General features: G+C 35.4%; 1 protein-coding gene across 2 annotated transcripts in view; it reads left to right on the top strand.

Moving 5' to 3' along the window:
* Positions 1-17,682, top strand: part of GRIK2 (glutamate ionotropic receptor kainate type subunit 2) — a 424,554-nt gene that overhangs the window by 119,889 nt on the left and 286,983 nt on the right. For both annotated transcript variants that reach the window (XM_049818325.1, XM_049818326.1), the window contains one exon: positions 15,345-15,512. In XM_049818325.1, the coding sequence (XP_049674282.1) occupies positions 15,345-15,512 (168 nt within the window). The remainder of the gene's footprint in view (positions 1-15,344; positions 15,513-17,682) is intronic.

Raw genomic sequence — 17,682 nt, forward strand, 5'->3', positions numbered from 1 at the left:
CATGAATCAATATGAAAGGCTAGAAAACCTGTTCTTCTCAGAAGTGGTCACTAACAATGATATGCCAATAATTTAAGACAATGATATTTAAATCTAATTGACATGATATCTTTATATGTATGACAACTTAATCCTGCTTTTTTTTTTTTGCCTGTAAAGTGATATGCTTCTACCTGTGTCAGTTCTAAAGAAATCCTTGCTGCTTGCTGGGTATGGAAAGCTATAATTTGTGAGCACATTTTACAACATAGTATTCATGGGAAAATCACTACATGGAATCTTTCATTTTTTGATTATTGGGGGCAAACAGCTATAAGTAAGGACCCTCACAGAAAACAGATGATGTTTTATGACAGTTGTCTGTTTCAAAATGCAGTTAACAGTAAATAATTAAACCACAGTAACAAATAAAACAGTATTCTGTAATATCAGAATAAATATTTATGTATCTGTTAAATAGCAACGTGGTAACAAAGGGCAACTGGTAAAGAATAAGAAATAAATACACTGGAGTGTAAATATGAAATTAATGATGAATATACAAGTGTACTGTGTCAGAACAGTTTTGCTGTAGGACCTTTATATTGTTACCAGCTCATGTGCGTGCATCTCCCATAGTCACATGTAGATACATACACACGAAGGAGAACCAGTTGGAAAGAGGCTCGAAGGACAAGATTTAATTCATTTTATCTAAACTCTACAGTGAACAGGAAGAAAAAAGACATGTGCCAAGAGACTTTCAGTCTATTTTGAATCAGTCTCTGCATATGCCGTTCTTTTTTACTATCGTAGAACTATCACACTAACTTCAACAATCTTGTAGTAGAATGAGTTTTGTACATGTAAGTGTATTCTGTATCACCTGCACAATTTTAAGTGGGCAAGCTCTATCTTTACGGATCTTTTCAACACACCTCCAAAAGACCAGAAAATTGTTATTTATATGAATAACTCCAATTTTATTCTTATCAATGAGTATATACTGGCCTAAGGAAAATGAATTTCTACTTCAGGGAGTAAATTCTGTTTAGCTGGATCAGAAGGTGACTACTTCTATGTAACTTGCTTTTTGTTAGTTATTTGAGCAGTCATTGCCAAGTATCTCAGAATCACAGAATGTTTTGGGTTGGAAGGGACCTCAAAGATCATGTAGTTCCAACCCCCCTGCCATGGGCAGGGACACCTTCTACTAGACCAGGTTGCCCAAAGCCCCATCCAGCCTGGCCTTGAACACTGCCAGGGATGGGGCAGCCACAACCTCTCTGGGCAACCTGTTCCAGTGCCTCACCACCCTCACAGGGAAGAGTTCCTTCCCTATATCTAATCTAAATCTACCACCTTTCGGTTTAAAGCCACTACCCCTTGTACCATCGCTACACGCTCTTGTAGAAAGTCCTTCTCCACCTTTCCTGTAGGCCCCCTTTAGGTGCTAGAAGGCTGCTGTAAGGTCTCCCCGGAGCCTTCTCTTCTCCAGGATAAACAAGCTCAACTCTCAGCCTGTCTTCATAGGAGAGGTGCTCCAGCCCTCTGATCATCTCCATGGCCCTCCTCTGGACCCTCTACAACAGGTCCATGTCCTTCTTATGTTGGGGGCCCCAGAGCTGAACGCAGTACTGCAGGTGCGGTCTCATGAGAGTGGAGTAGAGGGGGAGAATCACCTTCCTCAATGTGCTGGTCATGCTTCTTTTGATGCAGCCCGGGATATCGTTGGCCTTCTGGGCTGCAAGCACACATTGTCAGGTCACGCTGAGCTTTTCGTGCTTTGAAATATCTGCCAGCCTCTACGGGTTGCCCTCTAGTAGAGTCACGGGCAGGGTGAAAGGCAGTAGATGCCTGTTTTCAGGCAACTGAATCTTGCTTTGCATCTCCCCAAAATTCCTCTTTACAACTTAGTGTTAAAGTACTAACTGTGACTGCAAATAACCTTAAATTGCTGGCCTGATGAGCCCAAGATAAAAACAAAACAAACAACAACAAAAAATCATTGAAACCAGTGCAATGTAACTAACCCTCTGGTTCAGAATTGTCACTGAGACTTTACTAGTGGAAGATGTGAATCTTTAAAGACTAGAAAAAGCTAAATGAACATTTTTAATGATAAAAATGGTCATATTCACTAACTGCACTAAATTTAAGATACTCCTTACCACACAGAAGCGTGAAGGTAACAAAGTCTTGTTTTCTGAGGTCTGTGTAATTTCTGAATGATGACAGACAGTCAGATGACCAAATGTTGCACAAGACTTAAGTACTCAAAAAGCTGGTAGTTTTTGGTCTTAGATACTATGAAAAACTTACACCATAAAATTGGTTTAATAATGAGACTTTGATCGCTTCTGTTCCTAAACTGAAATATAATAGTAAAACCTCAAATAATCTGTTGCTTAGTTCAAATATAAAAATTATTTCAAGCTTTTCCATATTTTAAAAGGATAGATAGTACTTCAACACAGCAAAACTCATACTAATATAAAGGCCTAAGTGGAAAAAAATGAAGATTAATCACATTGCTCTTTGGTAAAGAGGAAATAGAAAGTAGTAAAAATGTAACTGTGTTTTGACACCACCAAAACATTAAATATAATTGTCTCTGACCTTTCTGTTTGATAAATCTTAATAACATATTTCAATTCTATTGTGTGTCACTAAAGGCAAATTTATTAGGCCTCTTAACTGTCAGCTGTGCTTGAGAAATATTAAATTTTTTAGATAAACTGTTACTTCTGGTGAACAAATACATCTCTTCACAATAAACATGAAATGGAGAGAATTTGGATAACAGTTTCAAAGGTGTTCTCGCTCAGCATACAAACCACTTATTAGATAAACCTGTATTACATAAAATTACCTACTGCAAATATCACAACTTCACATCATCAGAAAGAAGCAAAATTCCCTGGCTCCAGAAAGAAGACCTATTTTATCTTGCAATGTTGCTGGCTTTTAAGCTACCTCAGGAGACAGTAACCTATATCCACTGTCTGCTATGCTGAAATCTTCCTTGTTTGGTTTTCCTAAGTCATACATTTGCAAAGAGTGAAAATTAGCACTGTATGCTTTTATAACTAGCATCAGCTAAGGCCCTCTAGTTCTGGTATGTGAAGAAACAGTGAATACGAAAACTGTACCCACCCTTTGCATGACATATATTTTTGTAGAATTCTATCTTACTCCAAGCTGTCTCTTTTCCAGGCTGAATTATCCTTTCTCATTCACTCCTTACGTGAAATTCATTATACACGTTGTTGCCTTTCTCATTACCTCTTCTAGATCTATTATATTATTTTTGAAATGAGCAGGATTTGGTTCAAGGGTCAGATACATATGTGTACCAGGTACCCAAGCTCCCCTTTTAGTCAATGGAAGTTAGCAGACGAAATGGGCAAGCTGTACTGATAAACTGCAAAAGGACTGAGAAAAGTTGAGTTTGTGTTTCAGAGCCATCGGTGTAGATAAGATGTGAGAGCTGGGAAAGACACAGTCCTTTTCTGTACCAGCGGCCAGGAGGGGTAGCTTCAGCATTGTCAGGTAGCCCATATGTGGACGTGTGCATTGAGTCCTAGATGACTGTGCTCAGGTGAGCTGAACTGTTCTCCAAGATCCATTGAATACAATGGGAACTTGCACTCCCAGCACACCTATGGGCTTTTAAATGTAGGTGTCTAAATCTTCAGCCATTATCTCCCTGCCACCCTCCACTCAGGGATTAAAACTATGTGCAATGTGCAAGATATTAGCGTGAAAGTAGAGCTTCAACATTATATACTACTGTAGAATTTATCTTCCAGATTGCTGTTTTAAACTGGGTTTTTTTCCCGTGTTGCTGATACTTAGACTGTTTTCATGATGGAAATAGTTGGAATGATTCTGTCAATATCCTAACTCCTCGCTAATTATGCTTCCTTGCTTGAATACCTGAAAACAGAGGTTACAGAGGTTGCAGAGGTACATTTTGTGAAGAAGGTGGCTTGATAGCCTGTATATATGCCTAAAACAAAATGGCCTTCAGTGAAGATGCTATTTTCGTTGGACACTGACAAATCCAGTTGTAAGACACAGGCTCCTTGAGAAAACATTTTTATACGATACCTATGATTCATGGAACACCTCCTTCCTTCTGAAAAAAATTGTCTCCTCCATAAAGGTGAAGGTGTTTAAAAAAAGAAAAGCCTCATCATGGGGAGAAACTGATCATACTGGATGAAAAAATAATTTCTTATTGAACCATGTAAATTAGAAGAAAAACATGGAGTATTTTTACTGTCTAGTCCTCTATTGTTACAAATGTGAGTCTTCACTGTGGACAAAGTGGTTTAAAACATTTTAGAATTTTTTTTTAAATTATATCCTTGCAAATAAAAAAGAAAAGCTGATACTGTGGTGATACTAGATAAGACAGTATCCTGGTTAAAGATGTGTCTATCTAGAAGAGTTTGGCCACTCTATAGAAAAATATATAGAAGAGAGAATAAAAAGGAAGAGTTGCTTTATGTAACAGTTAATATTTAATCCATATTTAGGGTTCATAGAAGGTAGGATGCATAACTCCTGCTTTCCTGCCAAAACAACTGTTCAATTTTTCCCAAGAGGCTCCTAATTCGGTAATTAAAACTTAATTATCAAACTAATGAACAACTTTTTAGAGCATAATTATCATATTAGCTAATAATTTCTTAGCATTTAGACTCTTAATAAAATATCTGCATATAGCTGATGATCAATCTAAACCCAAACTGTGGATACAACTAGTGCTGAATTCTGGGATATAGGTGGAAGCAGAGTGAAAAGATATACTGTGGAAGTATCATTTGCACATCTAGATCACATTTCAGTCATTAGGAATACAGACGCCTGCCTCCTCATGGAAAAGATAATTGCGTACTTATTAAGAAAAACAAATGACAGTCAAATGTACTGCAAATGAGAGAGGAGTGTAAAGTATTGGGTATCTCTGTGCTTCAGGTCAAATGTTTTTACCTTCTGCTTCTGTATGACACTTTCCCCCAGCCCCTCCAATAATATTTCTGCAGGCTGTGAATTAAACACCACTTGTTTATCACTGGAGAAGTGAATCAGTATCTCTGATATGTATCATACTGAAACAGACACTTTGTGCCTCATTAAATGTTTTTCTTTGTTTACTTCAAGATCCCACCAGAATCTGTTCTGCACATGAATCTGCCATAAATTATCAGTTTTTGAGGCATTCAACTTTCATATACACTAATGTGCTTTTTATTGATATTTGTCATATTAATTGAATGACTTAGAAATATGAATCTGTGGCAAAATATGTGCATCTTTTGTGTAATATTTAGAAGTGAAGTAGCATGCAAAATCTTTCAAAAAGCTTTACGTTTATAATTATATTTCTTGTTATTTATGGAGTTGATATAGTACATTTCATTAATTTTTTTTGGAGAGCCGTGTCTTAATTTCTTCTCCTAATGTCCTGTCTGTATAGGTCATACTGAGATGCATAATTTATCTTAGGTTACATTACAAAATGTAGTATGTTTCACTATTGGTCCAAGTTGTGAAATAGGTAAGCTCAAGGACTCTGAACCAATGTATTTTTAAAACTCTAAAATAAATTTGCAGTCTAGCAGCAGATGAATCTAATACCTCTGCTTTTGAAGTTAAGAAGCGTTTTTGGTTTTGTTTAACTTCGTCTTTTATCCACATTAGCACTTAACAATTTCATTACAGACCCATCTCTTTCTTGTTCTTAATACTTGTTTGCTCATACTATTTGCTTGTTTCTGGACTAACAGTACATCACTTTTTTCTTTTCTTCTTTTTTTTTTTTTTTTTTTCCCCCCTCCCATGGCTGAAGACTCAAAAGGGAATAATTGAGAATATAGGAGTACCATTTCTATGCAGTCCAAGCATCTGGGACAGGAATACATTAGGGACAGGAATAACGAAGATTTTTCCAAATAATATTCAATAACCCACCTTAGTCTTCTGAAAATTGCTTCCAAGTATTTAAATGATAATCCTGTAGCAGCACATACCATATTGTAACCCGGGTAGCAATACCTTTGGCAAAAGTGACTTTTGGTGAGATTACTACTAAGATGAAAAGATAATGACCTAATTTCTAAGCAACTCTCTAATTCAAACATTTTTGGAAACTGAACATTTGAGTACTGAAGTGAAACATTAAATGTAAAAGCAAATAATGTCACATTTAAAAATTTTCCATCAGTCTGATTTTGAAGTTTGTTTTTTAATTCTTTTATGATTATTGTAAATTTTCCTGCTATTTCACAGCATTTCTATAGCGGTGATTTCAAACTGTTTAATAGTAAGAGAGTCAGGAAACAGTTTGAAAAGATGATTAAATGTTCCAAGCAGTACTGAAGAAAATCTTTTAATAGCTGTAAGGACAAAATGGAAACAATAAACTGTTCCAGTTAATGCACAGTAACATGGTAGTGTTAGGAAGTAGTAATGCATTACTATGAAGTAATGTAAAACACAATGTAGCAAACTAAAATTTGAAAATATTTTCCTGAAATATGAAAACAACTGAAAAACTTCATTTTTCTCACTTTACAGTGCCATATGCGGAACAAGAAACCTTTATTTCATATGTCATATATATAGTCCTTAGAAAACAAAACCACACTGCTTTTAGTCCCTGCGGAACAAGTGGCTTTACCAGTTCTTGCTCCTGCTTATTCACGGAGGAGCTCTTGTGGAGTTCTGCTTTTTTTCCATTTAAGAAACAAATTTTTATTGATTCTTTGGAGGTTACTTTGCCGATGCACACAAAAAATACCACAATCCTCCTTTTTATCTGAAATGTCTGTGGAAAGAAAAAGTATTTCACTGAATAATAGCAACGTGGGTCCTTTAAATAAGCAGTTGTAGTACCTTTGTTCACAATAGAATTCTAAACACTGTTTCATTAGCCCAAAGAATGACTATTAAGAACTATTACAATACTAAATCCACTTATGAAAGGGTTTATTCTGTGGACAGTGAAAAGTACATACAGTTCATACCATTCATAGAATGATATTTGGTACTCTGCATCTCTTCTGTTACATATGTGTATGTATATACTTTAAGCCTAGGTATGTCCTTTTTCTTTTCCCCTCTCTTAAATTAGATAACACACTTCATAAGAATTGTTTCAGGTTACTGAAAGATTCTATCTGTGAAAAATTTCTCTTTCTAGAATAAAATGAAATGGTGTATGATTTGTATATCTTCAAACCTATAAGCAGGAAAGTTTGAAGATTGTATGTCCCCAGTAAGGAGCCTATAAACAGATGTAAGACTTCTGCATTAGTCATTGTGAAAGTATTTATGTAAAACCTAAGCATTTAAATTTGCATATTATCATCTTTAAAGAAGTTTTGGAGAAAAAAGTTTTCTTTGTGCAGACTGAAAACTTTTTATCTGGGTGTTGGCTGCCTGTTTAGAAAAAGGGAAGGAAACAAAGGTGTGTTGTTTTAAGGCAGTTTAAAACATTTTGTTAGCCAAAGTAATGAAAAGCACATTTTAGCAAAATCTTCTGAGGCCATTTTTGTAGTCACATTTCATTTAGTGTTTTGTTTCCTCTTGTTACTGCTAGTCATGAGAGACTAAATATTACATGAATGTGATAATTGCACTGAAATTGTGTGTTCTGTAATAAATTGCTTAGCATGTCAAAAGAAGCTAATGTATATCCTTAAAGTGGGAAGGAATCATACAGACAGTACATTCTAACACTGTAGATGAATGTGTTTAGGTGTTATTTTGCCTGTCATCTTTAGTCACGTTGTGTTGATATTCTAACTGAAAGGAGTAATGTTCATAAACAGAGATGCTATCAAAAGCAGTGTTTTAAGAGTATGCTGCATATTCCAGTCTAGTAATATTTTTTTAGTAGTATTTTATTTATGACTTTTTAAAGCATATTTGGAACTGCGCTGATGGAAAGTAAGATTCCGACATGTGGCATTTGTCACATCTGACTTAAATACTTATCATTTACCTTTAAAAATCTTCTTCACCAGTTTTATAAGATAAAGAAGCTTTTGTTCAAATGAGATCCACTCTTATTATTTCCTCATATTACCCCTTATTATTTCCTCATATTTAAGAAAAACAAAACAAACTCTTCCTGGTTTGATATATAATTTAACATTAAATTAACAGGATAAACCTAACATTGACTGGATATTTACCCCCTAATGTATTGTACAATCAGAAAATATATACTTTTTTTTCCTTAAAACTGTGGGTAATTCAAATCCTTTTAGGAGAAAAATGTCTTAAACTTGCCAGTTTCATGCAACTACACTAAAATATTGGTGAAAAGATAACTGAGATGCTGAAGGTAATATTTCTATGCATTTTATAGTGCAAAATTTGCAGGATTCTGTGATCGTGCTTTCATACACTGATTCCATGAATGCCTTTAACATAAATTATGTCTCATTTCAGAATGTGTTACTGTTTTTCCAATAATTGTGCCTCTATTGCAATGTCGAAGAGTTTGTTACGTCTGTTTTGGGATATTTATTTTTCAGAAAAGCTTCTGGTCCAAGGTCACACAAGAAATCAGTGGCAATGAAAATTAACCCCCGAAATTCCAGGTCCTGCTTCCCTCCTCCAAACCCTGCGTACCCTCGGTGTGGATAAAGGATAGTGCTGAAGCATACTGTCTTTTCCCACAGTGGCTTATCCACACAAAAAAGACTTCAAAGTCAAATAAACAGAGTTTTCTATGTCAAGTGATCCTTTTAAACTTCTTGCTGTTGTGGGATTCAGAAAGCTTTCAATATAATTTTGAAAAGGAATACTAAAACCATGGTATAGTCCAGATTCACACTGCTGTATTCTAAATCAATATAAAAATTTAAACTGCATTGTTTTATGGAAAAGGTTGTAAAGAAGAAAATTTTTCATTTGCTTTTAATGTCTTGCATGACAATGATTCATTTTCTTAAATCCTGTTCCAGACAGAAATAAGTGGCTAAAATGTAATTTTGTTCTGTATTTATAGGAAGCACATGTCTAAGTTAGCAACCTTTATGGAGGTATTTGAACCACCTCTGTAGCTTTCCAATCCGTAACAGGATCTGAAACTGGATTATCAGTACAGCCCATAGCACACTTGATTAAGGTTAAAATTCCTTCAGCCAGCAACCCTGATCATTCACTGTAGCACAGCACCTACCATCCCTCCTGCTCTCAGTATCATCCATGCCACATCCAGTGATACTGGGTTTTTCGGATGAGCCTCCTCACTGCCTCCTGGCTATGCCTGTATTAGGAGAACTGTAGCCCCTTCACACTTCCAAAAAGCCATCACTTCCATCTATGGAAATGCTGACAGTATACTAACATCCACTGAACTCTCAATAATATGCTTTTGACCGTTTCATCCCTCCACACGTAGTACCACCTTGCATCATCATTGGCTTTGATTACCAAATGGCCAATTTCAAAATTGGAACACAGCAAATATAAGCATATATTTTAATGGTATAATATTGATAGACTTGCTTGATTCTCTCTTGAAACACTTTTCGAAAAAGTTTATCTCAGATACTTTGTTCACAGATACTGTGTTCACAAATACCAGTTACTCCTTTCTCCCATCTTTCCAGGTTGATGAAACAAAGACTGTCTGAGAGTTCATGTTTTCTGAATGGCAAATAATCAATCAGAATAAGAGATTTCTATTTGTCACATCAGGATTAGTGCTGGGCACCATAGTTCTCCTAAATTCAAAGTATTGATCTGAGGTGAGGAAGAAGAAATAAAATAATTTCATTCCTAGCTCTCAGTCACCTTTTTAATGTTACTTAAGAGATGGGTTTACATTATTATATTTTAAACTTTACTGTATCATTAAAAAAAATGGTGTTTATGCCACAATGTCACTGATGTTACTTTTTATAAGGTAATAATTAAAGACCACCTTCTTCATAGGTGTTGTTAAATTTGTGCAGATTGGTGCATGGTAACAGTAATATGGCTATAAAGTTAAAAAATTATAGCTATTAATAACTAGTGTGTGTATGTGTGAGATCTTTATCAAGTTGTTTTATTAGAAAAAAATGAAACTTCATCTTACATCTTCATACAAGGGAATCACAGTTAAAAATGAAATTATGATTAATGTTATTGTTTCCATAACTTCGTTAATGTCAACAATGCTGTATTAGAATAAGTTTGTGTTTAAATTTTTCTCTCCTGATTTCACATTTGAAAATTAGTCTGGTAAATTCCTGATACTGCCAAATCATGGAAGTTTTCATTCTATCTGTTGGTTATCCTTATTATGTGTGAAATTAAGTAGTTAAGAGCAGGACCAATTTTTTTTTCATTAATTTTTGCCAAGCTGTGTAGCAAGCTGACTTATTTTTTTTCCTTTGGATTTTGCGTTTGAGAAAATGAGTTGAAAATTGGGGAAAACCAAGATGACTTGGTAGACTACAAATGGAAAATCTTCAAACTTTTTTGGTGGAAAATGCAGGCTTTTTCTTTTGAACAATTTCAGAACAAATTCTTTTTTACTTTATAGTTTTTCTAAAAACTATTTCAGATTTTTTTTTCCCCTTGAAAAATGAAAAGGTTATCTATATTACTGTTACTACTTTAGACACTACATATTGTTCTTTTTGATAAAATATTACTATCAATTTTGTCTAGTGTTTTCCGTTTCTGAAGTAACTGTTACTGCATCAGTATTACACTGATGACTGGATTTTCCCTATTGGTTATGGTAAAAGAACTTGGTCATATAAATGTTTTTTTCAATAGTGACAACTGTGATGCAAAATCCTAGTGGATTTCAGGTTCAGTAAAAGCAGTTCTAGTATATCAAGAATAATAGGAGATCTGAATTATCCTGGATGTCACTACAAAAGATACAGTATTTAAAGACTGTTTTACAATTGCTCTTGCATATCTGGCTTGGACTGGCCTGTCTTAAACATTCCTTATCACTGTGATTCTTCAGGTGTTGATCGCTACTAAAATCTAGTAAGCTTTTGATAAGTGGTTATCATGACAGTGAAAACTTGAAGTGTTCAGCTATACAGCAGTCACCTACTGTACACAGTCAGTAAAACTTCATGAGCTACAGATTGAGCTGTAGCTACATGATGCCATGTGCACTACTGTTATAGGGCAGAGATGAATTGCTGTATCATTAACATTCTAAACGAAGAAGTCATATATGAGACCATTAAAGCAAGATAAGCGTTAAATAGACATTTTACTATTCCTTTTAAGTTTTCTGTCTCTGTTTTGAGGTAGCAGTGAAAATTCAGGCATTTCCTCTAGAATGTGCTGCTGGTTGTGTATGAGAACTGATGTGTCTGCCTATTATGGGTATATAAGCTGTGTTAAAAATAAGACAAACCGCAACACCTGCATTTTTTCAAGCTGTTAGACAGAGATAGGCATTAGCTTGGCTGCTTGTCCACATATCAATGGCAAGATTTATGACTCTTCTGTCTGCTTATCTGACAGCACGCAGTGCATTCCTCTATTTGATTATTAAGGCTATCCTGAATACAAGGTACAACAGCAGTAAAGAACGGCCTGCTTAGAAGGGAACAACACGACTCAGTATGCTATAACAGCTTCTGGAAACCACTAACCCTTTCTAATTGAGTATACCTGAAGTGGAAAGCCAATCCTTTTTATTCATTTCCTTTCCATTTTATAAAAATTGCAGTGTAATTTGTAGCTTGTCTCCTAGTATTAAGCCGGTGGATTTACACAACATTTTCCTTAAAAATACTCAAAGTATTTTTTTGCTATTTATTTACATATTCAATAACAAATATAGGAACATAACAGTAAGGCCAAGGCAGTTTAAAGTTACCAGATAAGTATCTACTTGCACCTTATGCAGCAATGGAGAAAGCAGTCTTTTAAACCTCCTATTCCTGTTAATGTCTGAACTTATTTATGTGCCTCTGCTGAGCATCCTGAAAATATCTGAAACACAGACTTCCATGCACACAAAAGGGCTCTCATCTGGAGAACGAGGAGCTGTTTTGTGACTATACCCTGATATTCAGAATGCAGACATGTGTCTGCCTAAGCTCCTGCTCTGATTAGGGTGTGAGTTCAATTTAAACTGCTTAGATGTTCAATTAAAAAATGGTGGTGCCCTGTATGCAGTATTAGGTTGGCCAAAGCTAGCAGCTGTTATTCTCTATGGAGGAGCCTGGGATTTTCAGTCATTTTGCATATCAGTAGGACATGGTGCACTTTGAAAACCTGTTGATTTGAGTCCTCTTAGTGTGAAGGTTAAGATGAACCTACATATGCCAGCATCCAAAATATTTAATTATGGGATGGCCCTCCCCCACTGCTTGAGCAGACGGGTACAGAAGCAGCATAAAACTGAAATGAAAGGAGCCTAGTGGAAGTTTGACATCCTACAAGTTAGAAAACAGCTAGAAAACCGCAAATATGTGGTCTAATCTATATTTCTCTAGGGTTCTTATTTTTACTTCAGTGTCTATCTAGTGTAAAATGTGAAAATATTCAGGAGCAGGAATCAGAAGCTATGTTTTCCTTCCTCCTAGCAAAATATCCTAATCATAGGATAACAGAAACAGGTTACTCTACCTCTGTGTTCCTTAGGAATGGAAATTTACCCTGAGTTAGACAGACCATATGCTGCCAGCTTTGCAGGGCATATATTTATCACAGGGACAGAGAAAGCGTGAGTGAGGGAAGAAACCACTGAATGGTGCACATGGGAATTTACACGTCATTGCCACTCACAGGAGATAGAGACTTTGTCATCTTCATAAAATTGTCTTACTATGTGATGGACTGTCACTACCACTAGGAATTACGCAGATACAAGAGGTCAAAATCCATTTTTATATTTATTTTATCTTATACTGAGAATAGTGGCAGCATCCTTGACAAGGAATTCCCCATCTCAAGAATTTAGAAATGGGCAGAATAAAAAATACAGGAATAAATAAGGAAGATTGTCTTGAGCTTCAGACACATTGAAATTAAGGAAGAAATCTTCTAATGTAAAAATTTCGGGGAGAATAAAGAGGTATTGTAATGCTTATTTCCCTTTATGAATCCATTGTAACTTAGGATATAATCTTTTTTTTTTTAATAACTGTTTGTGTGATGCTGATTTATTCAAACATCTTTGAATAACTGCTTTCCAGATGCCTGAGGAAAGCCTATAAAATCCATCTTTGTTTTTATTATGTTCATGGAAATGTCTTTTTATTTTTTTTGTCTCTTAATACTTATCATTTATTCACTAATTTTTAGCTTTCTGCAGCAAAAAATTTGCCCCAAAGCAAAATAGGTTCCTCCTATATGTCACAGTTTAATTTATAATGTTTAGGTGCCGTAAATCTTAAGCAGCCCAAAATCTTGTCTATCAGACTACATTTTCCTGAGCAGAGCACTTCATTAATTTCAAAAGCAGTAGGTTGCCTTTCAGGTTAATATTTTATTATTGTGCAAATAAACATGGTAATTTTTTTTAGTTTTAAAGTGTACTAAGCCTATATTTACCTGAATGTTATCCAAGTTTCTTTTGCTTTAGCTTCTGAAGTATTGTTAATATTGGTTACTGATTATATACACATTCTATACTCAGTCAGTTTAGATCATTTCCCTATGTATCTAAATTTTTCTTAAGCATCTGCCTTTCCCATCAGTGCCTCATTCTCAGTTTTAAATGACTAATGTTTAAATAATTATTAGTCACATCTCAACTCAGGGGTTAGTGCTTGTGCTTTTAAATTAATATTATTTGAGCATCTGTCCCTAGGGCTCTCACCAGGAATTTAAGACCTCATCTGCAGGAAAAAAGTTAACATCTCCATCCTGTAGTGAGAAATAGGTTGGAAGAGGCATGAGGTTTGCAAAAGTGAAAAGCCTTTCCATGTTTAATAGTATCAGAAAGGGACAGCTGCTAACTAAATACACATTCTTTTTGTTTTAGAAATGGTTTATCTACTTGGCCACTCAACAAGACTGTTTACAAACTGACTGTAGTTTGTGAAGTTCAGTCTGACTCAGTTCCTGTACATTCAGATTCTGAGAGCTTCTTGCTGAGAAAGTGGAGTGTTGAACAATTTTGGTTTTTTTTTTTTTTTTTTAGACAATACAAAGCCAGGTAGCAACATTACTTTGGAAATGAATAAGCACAAGCTAGGAGAAAGCAAGCAGAAAAACATTTTTTGCACAGATACAATGCTTGGCTTGTAATTAGTGATCTTCAGATGATGGCCATTGGCCATCCATTAGTATTGACAGATGCTGTTAGCATGAGGACCAAAGAGACCATATGGATACTCATTGTTTTTCTGAGGCACTCTATGTCTCCATAATAAGGACATATCAAATTACTTTTATTGTCACTGTATCCTTGGCCTTTCCAGACCCAAGAATAAATGATGTTACCGCAAAGTATGTATAAATTTACATTTCATGGGCAACGATATCTCATTAATGAGGAAAAGAACAGCTGAAGCACAGCACTGTTTCACAAACTTATTCGCTTCATTTAAGATGAAGGCTGGCTCAGAAGAGTTCTAGAAATTATCATTTGAGGCATGTCCTACTCCAGCAGTATGCTTTGTTTGGGGATGTTTTCATTGCATGATAGACCTTATGCAGGGTGTAGTTGCTTAGATTGCTGTACTTGTTGAGAATGAGGTTAATGTGTACATATGGCTTAGTACAAAAAAGCAACATTTGAACCCTTTGCTCAACATATTTATCAGTTCAGGCACACAGTCGTGCTAAAATATGTATACATCTTCATTTCTGGAGGCAGTTTGGGGCATCCCAGTTCCATGCTCTTTTATATGTTGCATTTCCAGTGAACTCTTCGGTTCATTATAGTTGTATCGTAAGTCTAGAACAGTAGAAAACAAGAATCCAGAAATCTCCCTCCCCCCTGCCACATACACGTAGGTGGTGGTTGATCTGGAAGTAGTAACTGTAAGAATTTCAAGTTTAACTACATAAAAGAGTAATTACTTATTCTTCATTCCTCTCCTATTTTGCTTCTAAATAGTGTGGTTAGTTCATATTGCCACACTGTTCTTATTCACAATAGTAAAATGGATGTTGTATGGAAAAAAACCAAACAGGTTTTCTTTAAGGTAAGTTTGATTTGTTGCTGGGTTATTTATGGTTTGACCCAAACCTCACCAAAATCATGAGATAATTTCATGAGCTGCACTCTATGAGGTTTATTAAGTTAAAAATTTCAGGCTGATGAATCTTTTCCCAAACTGATGATTAAAGTTGTACTTGTATGCCATTTTGGCTTACTAGTGGTTTGGTTTTTTCTTTCTTCTTTCTCCCACTACCAGGAGGCATTTTTGAGTGTGTGGAATCTGGTCCAATGGGAGCAGAAGAATTAGCCTTCAGATTTGCTGTGAACACAATCAACAGAAACAGAACTCTTCTGCCAAACACCACATTAACATACGACACCCAAAAGATAAATCTCTATGACAGTTTTGAAGCATCCAAAAAAGGTAACCTTTTGCATATTTAATTTTTTTAATGAGCAACTAAGACTCACTTGGCTTATCTACCTGAAAAAATATCTGTCCAATAAAGCCATATGCAATGTGCAATGAGACTGTACAAGTTGGTGGCTGACATCAAAGAACTGCTTTAAAGACCACCCTTTGAAGACTGTAATGGTACCTGCTTGAAAATTACATTGTCACCTTTGCTCCCAGTGCCCCTGTCTAAAAGCTATTTCTTTAAATATTTAAAATCTGAAATAAATTTTTCTGAGCTTTGTGACTAGGGTGTTTTTGAGACCAGCTCCTTTGGAGTGAGAAAACACTATCTCCAGACTTTGTCCTGGAAAATGCCAAGTGCCTCCAAATTCTAGTGAACCTGGAAGAAGGCTCCAATCCAATTTTAAGCATTCAATCACTTTAAGTACATCTACACAAATACCTTTAGCATATGAATGTCTCATAGTTAATCAGGTGTGGGCTTCAAAGGGGAACAAATAGTTGTAATTTTGTGCATCTTCTGTCAACAAGGCATAAAAATAAGCCTAAATATTAAGTCTGTGCTTAAGAATTTTGCTATCAGGTAAATCTCTAGGCCCGAGTTCAGCTTTTTTCTCCTAACTATAAAAGATCTGTTTAAAGAAAAATTAAAAGTCAAAAATAGTTTTGAACACTTTTCCTAAATTTTCAAATCTTTGATTCTCACAAAAATTGAAGTTTTCAGATTGTTTTACGTTCAAGTCTATGACAATAGATGCAAGTTGTACTGCAGCGTTGCCATATCCTAAAAAGTACACACCCCAACAAGTTCAGTATGTATTTACAGGAGAAAATACAAAGCCTGGTGTCAGAACTCAGTAGGACTGAATTTTACACTGTATTACATGTTCTTTAAAAACATTTTTTTTTATAAATTGAAGAGCCAATTTCATATGAATGTTATGTTTAAGGAGAAAATAAGAAGGATGAAAGAATCAGAGGTCATCCTGTACTACTTATGACAGGTTTCTAGCCTAAATTTGCCAAGTGATCTGCCACTCCCAACTGTTAAATAATGAAAGCTTTACACAATAAGGGATTTCTGGTGTTATAGTGGGCTAAGATGAATGAAAACGTTTGATGCCACATTAGAAATGCTACATAGGGAAAAGCTGCTGTGTCAGGATGAATGTACACAAAATACATCCTAAAAGTGTAATATAATACTGATTCAGTTTAAAAAATACGAGAAAATTTTCTCTTTTGCTGTAACATAGAGACCTAATCTTGTTAACCCATTTTATCTGTTTATTTGCTAAATAATTCTAATATAGGCTGTTAGGTATGAAAATAGACAATATCCATATTCGTACAGAAATACACACAGTTTAGTCATTGTAAGATGCTTTGATTTATGAAAAATATTATGGGCTAAGTATTTATGCCTAGCAAGATGGTTTCTTTGCAGAGGAGAGTGTGTGGAAGAAGAGAGAGGCAAACAACACTTTTAACAAAGTATTTTTGAGTTGTTATTCTGGTGTTTTGGATGTTGGATTAAAGCAGGTTCTGAGAGACTACTCTTTCCATCTCAGCCAACAGTGAATAAATGGGCTGCTCCTTAATTCTGGCCCCTTCTTTCTCCTTTCTTCCTCATCTTCTAAATTCAACTGCTTCCTGACTCCAGCACACACTGTCCTGTGAAATTTATTGGGACAGATTCTCTCCATTCCTGAGGGAGGATGTAGACAGCAGAGAAATTTGTGCTGCAATCTTTAATTCTTTCCTGAGACAGTGAAACTACTTTTAGCCCTTACTTGGGGTTTGCTTGAAGGTGTGAGCTAGCCCTAATATTATGTTGCTAAATCTTGATAGACTATAATAGCTGAAGTTAGAATGGCAATGTGCCATGGATTGGATATATTGAATAGATTGTATGTATTCATTGTTTCCACTTGCATCTTGGATGAGAATGCAACTCTCTATTTGTAACTGGTCAGGCTGTATCAAAATCCGTGTAATCTTCCAGTGCTAATAGCTTTTTGCTTCATCAATTCACAACACAGCCAACTACATTTGTGCTGACAGGTGCTTTAGTGCAGAATCAAAGGCTAAAGGTTAACATAAAATGGTTCATTTTATTATGATGGCTCCAAAGCAGAGTTTTAACAATGAGGTTTAAGCATTTGACTCATTTTGT

Source organism: Accipiter gentilis, chromosome 15 (genome assembly GCF_929443795.1).
Source record: "Accipiter gentilis chromosome 15, bAccGen1.1, whole genome shotgun sequence".
Lineage (NCBI taxonomy): Eukaryota > Metazoa > Chordata > Aves > Accipitriformes > Accipitridae > Astur > Astur gentilis.